This window comes from Panthera uncia, assembly GCF_023721935.1.
Source record: "Panthera uncia isolate 11264 chromosome D3 unlocalized genomic scaffold, Puncia_PCG_1.0 HiC_scaffold_8, whole genome shotgun sequence".
NCBI classification, from domain to species: domain Eukaryota; kingdom Metazoa; phylum Chordata; class Mammalia; order Carnivora; family Felidae; genus Panthera; species Panthera uncia.
Window position 1 is genome coordinate 24,211,465 of NW_026057586.1, and position 12,071 is coordinate 24,223,535.

At 38.8% G+C, this 12,071-nt stretch overlaps 1 protein-coding gene across 1 annotated transcript in view; it reads left to right on the forward strand.

Annotated features, from left to right (window-relative positions):
* The window catches only part of CFAP53 (cilia and flagella associated protein 53), a 36,841-nt gene extending 25,119 nt beyond the window's left edge, over positions 1-11,722 (forward strand). The window contains exons 6-8 of the mRNA XM_049620077.1: positions 5,945-6,161; positions 8,008-8,110; positions 11,338-11,722. Coding sequence (XP_049476034.1) covers positions 5,945-6,161; positions 8,008-8,110; positions 11,338-11,566 — 549 coding nt within the window. The 3' untranslated portion in view covers positions 11,567-11,722. The remainder of the gene's footprint in view (positions 1-5,944; positions 6,162-8,007; positions 8,111-11,337) is intronic.
* Positions 11,723-12,071: the final 349 nt, after the last annotated feature.

The window sequence follows — 12,071 nt, forward strand, 5'->3', positions numbered from 1 at the left end:
GTGGTACATTTGTTATCATCGATGAACCTATATCGACACGTCATTGTCCCCCAAAGCCCATAGTTTACATTAAGGTTTACTCTTGTGTTGTACATTCTGTGAGTGTGAACAAATATAAAATGTCATGTATCTACCACGAAAGTATCATACAGACTAATTTCACTAGCCTTAAAATCCTCTGTGCTCCCCTGTTCATTCCTCTCCCGACTCCAAACCCTTGGAAACCACTGATCTTTTTACGGTCTCCACAGTTTTGCCTTTTCCAGAATGTCATAAAGTTGGAATCACATAGTACGTTGCCTTTTTAGATTTGCTTATTCACCAAGTAATAGGCATTTAAGTTTCCCCTATATCTTTTCATGGCTCGATAGCTCATTTCCTTTTAACTCTGAATAACATAACATTGTGTGGTTGCACCAGTTTACCCAGCTACGTACTGAAGTATATCCTTGGTTGCTTCCAAGTTTTACTGATTGTGACTAAAGCTGCTGTACATGCTTGTGTGCAGGTTTTTGTATGGCTGTAAGTTTTCAACTCATTTGGGTAAATACCAAGGAGCGTAGTCGCTGGGTCATATGGTAGGAGTATGTTTAGTTTTGTAAGAAACTGCCAAATTGTCTTCCAAAGTGGCTGTGCCATTTTGCATGCCCACGTTGTTCAGGGTCAACTATACACACTAGAGGCCTGGCTCAAGGTGGAACTGCAAGTATGGGCTCTACTGCTAGTTGAGGCAGATCTCAGTGAGCTCCACTGGGTCAGTAGGGGTGCACCTTGCAAAGGAATGTGGGGTGTCCTCCACTGAGCTTAGAATCACTGTAACTTGGGCTTGGGCTTCTGTGTCTAATAGAGCCAGGAGTGTCTGGTTATTGCATTTGTCCCAGTGGACCACCAGAGTTGTAAATGGGCGATTGTGTAGGCAGCAGTCGCTGCCAAGTCCCTAGCGTAATTCTCTGGGAAACTGCCAAGCCTGCAGGTCATGGGAGTTGTTTGGGAAAGAGAGAGCCTTGGGACTCTCTGAAGGCCTTTGAGCCATTAGGATTGGGCTCTGTAGTGAGATAGTCACTTGTTTTAAAGACAGGAGCTTACTTCATGGTTGTCCCAATATAAGATCATTGGGCACCCCCAATTGGGGGAGCTGCCAGTAGAAGGCCTCCTGCTATTTGAAATGTCCCAGACATTGCTTCCTGACAGCTTTGGCATGGGAGCTCCAGGCCCAGGAGGTGTGACGTGGGTTGCAGAGCTTGGCACCTGAAGGCTGGCTTGGGGGCTGTGGGCTGCCTTGGTACTGTAAAATCTGGTAGTCTGGGTAAGTGTCTCTTTCACAGTGTGGCTATCAAGTCTACTCCTTCCAGTGACTCCTGAATAGTATGGGAGGTCCCTACAAAGTGGAGGAACATGGCCTTGTAATTTTGGAGGAGGGTTCCCTATAAAAAGAATTCTCTGGATTTGGGGAGAATTGGGACCTCTTCAAGATTGGAGATGAAATCTGGGTCATCTGGTTGCTATATTCAGAGAAGAGATAGACCCATTGGACCATACCAGTCTTACCAAGGAGTCAGGCCCCATCTAGTGTGTTCCGCTGGCTTTGAGCCTTTGTGGTAATAAGTGTAATAGAAGGGTGAGGTCAGCTCCACACCATAAAAATCCAAGCAAGCAATGGAAGGGATTCTCCCTCGATCTTTAGAGCTGGTGCCTTAGAGTTTGGACTGCCTCGCCATTGGAATCCTTGATTATGGTGTTTCCCTTTCCCAGGTGGAAGGCTAGAGGGGCCCTGCATTTGGGTATTTCCCTTCTCCCAGGTCGGTTAACTGGGATAAAACCCCAGCAGTTTAGGCTCTGGTTAAATAGTTTCTCCTGAGAACAACCTGAGAATAGAATGCTCTGGTGTATTTCAAAATGATTCCTTTTTTCCTCCCTCTGCGAGAAACATGAGAGGATTTTTCTCTGATTTTCACTATGAGAACCTGGTAGAGCTTCAGGAGGTAAAACTCAAGAAAGTGTGGTCTCCCACACTCCTCAATGACTGGGCCCCCTTAGAGTTTTTAACTCTTAGAGGTGTCCACACTAAGCCTCCAGAAATTCATCAATTACAGGTTTTCCTACCTGAGCACTGGTTCCCACAGATTTCTGCTCAGGGGTTTCCATTGTGGTAAGTTGTGATTCTTTGTATTTACCTGTATGTTTCTCTAATTTGGGGCAATGGTTTACCCTGTGACCTTGCTTCTCTTATGGATCTAAGGTTAGTTCTTGATTTTTTTAAGTTTGTAAGCTTTTTCCTTGATGTTAGGATGACAGAGTTGCAACTTCTAAGCTCCTGACATGCCAGACTGGAAACCAGAAGTCTGCTACTATTTCTTAAATTATACTTTTTTATTTGGGGATAATTTTAGATTCACATGCAGTTGAAAGAAATAAACAGAGAGATGCTATGTACCCTTTATTTAGTTTCTCTCAATGATGCCTTGAAAACCTGTAGTCTATTATCACAGTCAGGATACTGACACTGAACTGTCAAGATACAGAACATACCCATCACCACAAGGATTCTTCATGTTTCCCTTTTATCTGTTCTCCATTTCCCTAATTTTGTCATTTCAAGAGTGTTATGTAAATGGAATCGTATAGTGTGTAACATTTTAGGATTGACATTTTCCTTCAGCGTAACTCTGGAGATTCATCCAGGTTTTTGCATGTATCAGTAGTGTGTTTATTTTTATTGTTGAGGAGTATTCATGCTATGACTGCACCACAGTCTGTTTTTACCATTTACCTGTTAAAGGTCATCTGAGTTGTTTCCAGCTTATGGCTATTATGAGTAAAGCTCCTGTAGTCATTCATGTACAGGTTTTTTTATGTGAGCACAAATTTTTGTTTCAATGGGAAAATGCCCTGAAGGGCAATTGTAATTGCACGTTCGGTTTTTTAAGAAACTGCCAAACTGTTTTTCAGAGTAGCTTTACCATCCCACCAATAATGTACATTCCTACTAACAATGAATGAATAATCCAGTCTCTCTACATCCTTGCCAACATTTGATGGTGTTATTGGTTTTTTACTTTAGCCATACTGATAGATGTATAGTGATATCTCATTGTTTTTACATTTTATAGTTCCATAATAACTATGATGTCAATCAACTTTTCACATGCTCATTTGCCATCTGTATTTCCTCTTCAGTGAAATGTTTTCTCATAATTCTTGCCCATTTTCTAATTGGATTGTTTGATTTCTTTTTTTTTTCTCTTGAGTTTTTGTTCTCCATTTGATCTCCATAGATGATTTTATTTTGTTTTTTAATAGCTTCATTAAGGTAAGTCATATAACATACGATTTGCCCATTTAAAACATACATTTTAGTGGTTTTTGGTATATTCACAGATATGTACAACCATTCCCACAGTCAATTTTAGAACTTTTTTATTGTCTTACTATTCCCTCTTCCCCACCCCCTACCCCCATTCCTAAGCAACTACTAATATATTTTCTGTCTCTATAGATTTGCTATTCTGGACTTTAATATGAATACAATTATATATTCTGTGACTTTTTGACTGGCATCTTTCATTTAGCACAATGTTTCAAGGTTTATCCATGTTGTAACACGTATGAGTACTTCATTCTTTTATGCAGCTGAATAGTACTCCATTGTATGGATATACCACATTTCCTTTATCCATTTGTCAGTCTATGGACATTTGATTTGTTTGCAGTTTTGGGCTATTATGAATAATGCTACTGTAATCTTGTGTAAATTTTTGTTTGGACATAGGTTTTTTTTATCTTTTCTCCCCCCTCTTAGGTATATACCCAGGAGTGGAATTAATGAGTCCTAGGGTAACTTTATGTTTAAGTTTCTGAGTACTTGCCAAATTGTTTTCCAAAGTGGCTTTACCATTTTTTGTTCTCACTAGCAGTGTGAGAAGGTTTTGATTTCTCCACATGCTTGTTAACATTTGTTATTGTTTGTCTTTTTTTATTTTAACCATCCTAGTGTGTCTAAAGTGATCTGTTTTGTGGCTTTGAGGTGCATTTCTCTAATGACTAATGATGTTCAGCCTCTTTTTCTGTGCCTATTGACCATTTGTATATCTTTCTAGAGAAATCTATTTGAATCCATTTGAAATTTCAAGAAAACAATTCCAGTCATTTCCCCAATTTTTAATTGGGTTATTTGTCTTTATTATTGAGTTGTTATAGTTCTTTATATGTTCTAGATACAAGTCCCTTACACATAAATTGTGTATATCTATCTATCTATATCTATATATATATATATATATATACATACACACACACATATATGTGTATACATATATATATATATACAACCCACAGAATAAAAAATATATATATATAAATATATAAAATATATATATATTTTTTATTCTGTGGGTTGTAGTTTCACTTTCAAGGGATGGTATCCCTTGAAGTCCCAAGTCCCATTCATCTATATTTTGTTTTGTTGCATGTGCTTTTGGTGCCCTATCTAAAAATCTGTTCCTAAACCAAGGTCAAGAAGATAGTGGTCCTATGTTTTCTTCTTAGAGTTTTATAGGTTTAGCTCTCACATTTAGGCCTTTGATCCATTTTGAGTTAAATTTTGTATATGGTGTGAGGTAGGGGTCCAATGTCATTCCTTTGCATGTAGATATCCAATTGTTCTAGCACCATTTGTTGAAGAGACTATTCTTCCCCTATCAAACTGTCTTGGTACACTTGTCAAAATCAATTGACAGTGAATGTGAGGGTTTATCTCTGAACTCTCAGTTCTATTTGATTAATCTACATGTCCATCCTTAGGCCAGTGTCACATATCTATTTGTCTTGATCACTGTAGCTTTTGTGGTAAGTTTGAGATCAGGAAATGTGAATCCTCCACCTTTGTTCCTTTTCAAATTGTTTTGGCTTTTCTGGCTCTCTTGCATTTTCATATGAATTTAGAAGCAACTTGTTGATTTCTGCATAGAAGCTATTTGGGATTTTGATAGGGATTATTTTGAATCTGTAGACCAAATGTAGACTATTGCCATTTTAATAATATTGCCTTCTGATCCATGAATGTAGGATGTCTTTCCACTTATTATTTCAATTTCTTAGTTTTCAGAGTATACGTTTTGCACTTCTTTTGTTAAATTTATTCCCACATATGAGACTGTGAATGCAAACCATTCTGAGGGTACAGTTCAGACCTTGCTAGCCCCTCCCCAGATCTATGATATTCTCAAAAGAGATCAGACCAGAGACTAGATAGAACAGCACAAATATAATACAATGAACAACAGAGAAGCCAACTAAAATGCCAGCATAATAAAGCCCAGTTTGAAGCCTTAGCTGCACATTAAAATCACTTGGGGAACTTTGTTCATTAGACAAGAATCTCTCAGGGTGAGATTCAGTCCTTCGTACTTTTTTAAGCTCCCAGCTGATTCCACAGTATATCTAAGGCTGAGAATGTCTGTCTCAAAGCATCAAGTGACTCGGCTTCTAGTCAGAGACTGTGCCATCATAGTAGTAATGACTTACTTTGTTTATCAGGTTACAATTTCATAATCTACATAAATGAAAAGCTGTATAATCGAAAATTATCTGGGAACTGCTTTGAAAAATACTTTGGGAATGTGTTTGAAGTAACTTGTTTAAAAATGTATTATAAAGCACAGGTATAAAGAATAGTACAATAAAACCCTCCTGTGTCCTTTACTTAACTTCAATAACCACCAACTACTGGCCATTCTGTATTTCATCTGTGCCCCACCCATTCCCTACCACCATCCCTGGATATTTCGAAATGAACCCTAGACATAATATTTCATCTGTAAATGTGTCAGTATGTAGTTCTAAAAGGTTGGGATTGTAGCTTTAAAATATTGTTTTAAAACTTAATTTTCCATACCATATCACATCTACATGTTTGACAACATGAGGTAATCTTTCTGTTGTGTAGGAAGAGATGGCAAGAGAACAGGAAATATATCGTCGATATGTGGCACAGAGGCGTGAGGAGGAAAGAGCTCAGGAGAAAGAATTGGACAGAATATTAGAGGCAGAGAAGGAAAAGAAGTTGGCTGAGAAGGACAAGGAGCTGAGACTTGAAAAGGAGGCAAGGAGACAACTTGTGAATGAGGTCATGTGTACAAGAAAACTTCAAGTTCAAGAAAAATGTAAGGAAATGAACTATAATAATAATATAGTGGGGCCTTAATTCAACTTAAACAGCAACCAAAAAATTTATTAAGTAGGTATTATACGTAAAATGGTATGAGGATTAAGGCAAGACCCCTGCCTTGGAGAACTTATCTAATTTAGTACATGGAGTATAAACATACGAAGAGTTTTATATCCTAGCAGATTCTAAGTAGTCATGTGGGAGATGTTTCAAGGTTAAAGGAACAGTATGTCTATTGAATGGTCTGTGTGCCTTAGTGATTATAAAGGAGAATGAGGAGGTAGGGCACAGCACGCATACATACCCCTCCTCCCTTTTATCTGTCCTTCTTTTCTTTCTGCAGGTGTCTCTGTACCTTCATACCTGAATACCTTTACTTGGGTAGTCTTCCCTGTCTATGATGTTTCTGATCTTGAGAAATCCTGGAGATCCTTCAAGACCAGCTCAAATGTCTCATTCCTCAAATATGTCCCCTTATTCATAATAAATCCTCTTTCTGGGGCTCTCCCTGTGGCTTGCTCAATCTCTGTCTTAGCACGCCTTTGTATGCCCTCAGCTCCAAACAGTGCTTGGTCACAAAAGGAAATGTCTGTTGAGAGGGTAAACAGCCACCTCCAGATTTCCATCATTCCATGTCCAGCCCAATGAACCGGAAAGGCAGTAGATGGACACATTTACCATTTGGGTACCACTAGACTCCACACTAGTTGTCTTTGCAGGAGAAAGCTCATCTTGGTTCCACTAATTGATTCTCTACTCCATGAATTATAACAGCCATTGAAAATTACTAGGCCCATGTTGGGTGGAGTTGTAAGAAAATTAGAAGAAAGCTTATAAGCTAAAACGATTTCCATGTTTACCCATGATAAATGTTTTAAAAGCTATTGAGGCAACATGGAAAATTTAAGTATTTGGGGCCATTTTTAAACAAATAAACAAAATCAACCATAATTCTACCACCCAGTGATAGCTACTATTCACGACTTCATGTATTTCCTTCCAGTATTATTACTATGTATATCATTTCCCTTCACAAGTTAGGATCATGTTGAATATATTGTTTTAGAGCCAGCCTTTTCCACCTATAAGCATTTTTCCAGGTCATATTTCTTCAATTATAGAATTTGTAATGTTGCCTAGAAATCCATTATAAAAATGGACCATAATTTATTTTACCTAAACACAACTAATGGACCTTCAGATTGTCTTGAATCTTTTTACTACTATTTTAGCATTGCAGGTTACTATCTCTGTACATAGTTCTTTTTGGCTCATGTATGATTATTTAAGATAAGTTCCTGTAAATGGATTTGGGGACCAAAGATGCATATGTTTCAGATGTATATTTCCCAATTGTATTTATTCTTCTGTGAACTCTGTTTTCTTTGTCGTTTTCCCCCCTTACTGGATGCTTATGTTTTTAAAATTTAATTTACAAAAGCCTTATATATTATATACTAAGGCTTTTTCCAATATTTATTTTGTCATAAATAAACTCTCATTAACATAAATGACAATAGAACTGTTTGTCCTCAAGAAGAAAAGGGTGAGAAGTGTTCTGACAGTGGTAACCTGGTTTGAAAAGGCTGATCATAGATTTGCAATGAAAAATGGTTAAGAAAAATATGTGTAGATCACAGCACATTCAAACCTAAACCCTCTTGTTCCCTTGATGAAGATGACTGACTACTTGATAAGATGACTACTTATTGACCTAAGATGCAGTCAGTGAGTGTAAGCTCTGCCTCTCTAAAGACAGGATGGCATTGATGCCCAGAGGGATGGCAGCAAGTCTTGTCTGAAGAAGGTCGTTTAGCAAAAATTACTTTTGTCTTTCTCAGTGCAACGAAAGGCAAAAGAACAGGAAGAGCGTGTTATGGAACAGGAACGTATAAATGAAGGTCTTAAAGAGCTTAATCGTGAAGAGAAGGAGAATTTTGCAAGGTATGATTTTGTTTTCTTTATTATTGTTTACTACCTAAAAAAAGGCAGATTTTTAACACGGAAAGAGGACAATGTGCCGTTATTCATGCATTATTGACATTTTTTAACATCAGTATTAAATTTGTCTTAAAAGCTCAAGTCGATTTACAGAATTTCATATAGAAATAAGCACCAGCCATCTTGGTAAAAGTAAATTTTATTGCTATTGTGTATATCGTGATTATAGACATTAGATATTAAACTGGACAAACATCTTAAAAAATAAAATACATGGGGCGCCTGGGTGGCGTAGTCGGTTAAGCGTCCGACTTCAGCCAGGTCACGATCTCGCGGTCCGTGAGTTCGAGCCCCGTGTCAGGCTCTGGGCTGATGGCTCGGAGCCTGGAGCCTGTTTCCAGTTCTGTGTCTCCCTCTCTCTCTGCCCCTCCCCCATTCATGCTCTGTCTCTCTCTGTCCCAAAAATAAATAAAAAATGTTGAAAAAAAAAATTAAAAAAATAAAATAAAATAAAATAAAATACATTAGAAACAATTTTTTAAAAATAGGTCCCAATATTAAATCCTAATGAAATAACAAGAAGACTATTCTCCCCCATGAAACAAACCCTGAAACACAGTGTGTCTTCATTAGTTGGATTAGCATAAATGGCTTATGGGGATAGCAGTCCATGCAAAATGTCCTCAGGAGAATTTTTGCAGCTTCACTGGATGGGAAAACTGAAGTGTTCTAGGCACTTTGGGAAATACCAGTGCCTTCCTTTGCTAAGTGGCCCTCTGATCACCACAATCAGGCTGTGGTGGAGGAAACAGACAGATAGATGCCTCCTTGCAGCATTTCTTGGACCATAGCATAACCTTTCACTGATGACCAAGATACCCAACTCAGGTGACCAGTGTGGTGGAGGAAGAAGATTTGGCTCTTCTAATTGCTGGTCACCCTTCCTGTCCCTTGGGCCTGTCTGCTGACTTACACACTCACTTGATGCGTAGAAATAAGCTCTTTTCACTCTAGAAAGACTGTGGTTTATGTACCTGAACCTATTGTTAGTTTGGGGGTACTCACTTTAATATCTGGACTACCCTACTGACTTCCTGCTACTGCCTCTGTTCTGGAGGTCTTCTCATTAATTTTAAAAAGTTTATTGTTGGAGATGTGAGGGGACTTGACAAATAGAAACTTTCTTCCCTGCCCAACTTCTGAATCAACTGAGAGAGAAGAAAAACAAGTGTGTATGGAAGGTGTCACAGCTACCTATTGGTGCATAATAAAATAACCCCAAAATTTGTGGCTTAAAGTGAGTTATGATTATCTCTCATGATTGGTTGACAAGGCTCAGCTAGGTGGTTCTTGCTTAGGGTCCCTCATGTGGTTCAAGTCAGTTGTTGGACGGGGCTGCATTCATCTGAAGGCTCAACTGCCCTGGACTCCTCCAGTATCTTCTCATATACCTGGCAGTGTATGTTGAGTTGGGGAGCTCATCATTATTATCACCCAGAACACCTTCATGTGGCCTCTCCATGTGCTTGGGCTTCTCCCAGTATGGTGGTTGGTTCCGACAGGGAGAGTTCCAATAGTGAGCATTCCAGTAGGCAGGAGGAGAAGCTGCCAGGCCAGGTAAGGGCTATGCCTAGGACTGACATAGCATCACTTTTGTCATATTCTACTGGTCATAAAAATTGTCACTGGGCCTATGCAGATTCAAGGGGATGGAGACATAAGCCCCACCTCTTGATAAGGGGAATAGATGTTCACATTGCAGAAGAGCATATGGAGGGGAGATATCACTGTAACCATCTTTAGAAAATGGAATCTGCCACAGAGGCTTATGCATCTTTATTTTATGATAAAAGCTTCATTTCTGATAAAAGCTGATAAAAAATGTGGCTTATAGATTATAAAATGGCATGAGCACTATGGAGAAAAGTAGGAAGTTTTCCTCAAAAAATTAACAATAGAACTACCTTGTGATCGAGCAATCCCACTTGTGGGTATATATCCAAAATAACTGAAAGCAGGACCTTGAAGAGCTACTTGCACAGCTGTGTTTATAGCAGCACTGTTCACAATAGCCAGGAAGTGGAAATAACCCTAATGTCCACTAACAGATGAATGGATGAACCAGATGTGATATATATGTACAATGGAATATTATTCAGCCTTCAGAAGGAAGAAAATCCTGTCAGATGTCACTGCATGGATGAGAACCTTGAGGACACTATGCTAAGTGAGATAAGCCAGTCACAAAAAGACAAATACTATGATTTTGCTTATACAAGATATCTAGACTATTCGAATTCTGCATGGCAAATAGAATGGTGGTTGCCAGAGGCTGGTGGGAGGGGGAGAGAAGGACCTATTGTTGTTTAATGGGTATAGAGTTTCAGATTTGCAAGATGAAAACATCCCGGAGATCTGATTCACAACAATGTGAATGTACTTAACACTGCTGAACTATTACACTTAAAAATTGTTAAATGGTCAATTTTACATTATGTGGTTTTTACCATAGTAAAAAAAAATCACACTATAAAATTTAATATGTGGTTTATATGTTTAAAATGTGGCTCGTATGTGGAAGAAATTGTCTAGTTAATACTGAACAGAATGAGTCACCTTTACCCACCCAGTCACCAGCAGTACCAGACCAGCGCAGGTCTCTCCAGCAGAAAGCAGGGGAGAAAACAGGCAGACTAGCCTGTTCCGGTGTTACCATTAGCAAAGTCACTTCTTGGGGCACCCCGGTGGTTCAATCAACTAAGCGTCCAACTCTTGATTTTGGCTCCAGTCATGATCTCACAGTTCATGTGATGGAGTACCGGTGTTGGGTTCCGTGCTGACGGCGTGGAGCCTACTTGGGATTCTCTCTTCTCTTCTCTCTGTCTCTGTCTCTCTCTCTCAAAATAAATAAATAAACATTAAAAAAGAAAAGTCACTTCTTCCTTGGGGAAGAGTGGAAGAAGAGATGGAGAGAGGCCAAGGACTCGCTCCAGATAGCAGGAAATATTCTGAGTGAACCAAATCAATATTTGTTCTATGTCTAGCTTAATTATTATTGTGTAATAAACACATTATTGAATTTTCCATCTATTTCTTCCCCTCTCACCCTGATTTTCACAGTCAAATTATTTTAATCTGACTTCAAAAATTCCATTTTAATTGTAATGCCTTAAGTGAATCCAAATGCTTACCATTTGTAATTCTGTACTTTAACATTTCTAATATCTTAGACGTTCCAGTTTGGCCCAGGATTACAGGAAGCAACTTCAGATGCAAATGTCCTACCAGCAGCAGGCCCGGGAAGCAGAGAAGGAAGAGGAACGCAGAGAGTTTGAAGCAGGGATGGCAGCAAACAAGATTTGCCAGGACAAGATCCGGGAGATCCTATCAGTCCATCCCGTGCTGCCCCAAAACATTCATCCCATGAGGAGGGCATGCCCTGATAAGCTCCCACCATAGTCTCACAGATGTTAATATATTTTTTCTCAGTCTTTTAATGTTTTTAACTACAGTATGAGTTCCTTTCAACTCACAGATAAACTTTCCTTTATTTCTGAGTTTGCATAATTCCACATAATGTTATTCCTTCAAATTAAACTTCATGCCTTTTTTTTAGGCTTTATAGACTTTCAAGTCTGAATGAGCTGTTTCCTATCACACAGTTACTTTCCTGACTTATCCCCATGCCTCTGTTTCATATTCATTTATTAATAGCTACACTTTCTTTCCCCCATTTCCTCTTGCCTCCTTTCTCTTTTGTCTCATATACATAACTCACCATATCAACAGGGCAGAGCTGGGCCTAGGAACCACTTTCATAAGCCCACTTATTTAGATATTACACAAATATGTACCGTCCATGTGCCAGGCACTATTCTGGTTCTGGGACTTTAGCAAGATCAGAACAAACCCCTTGCTTTTGTGGAGCTTACTTCCTGGTGGAAGAAACCAGGCGATGTGTTAA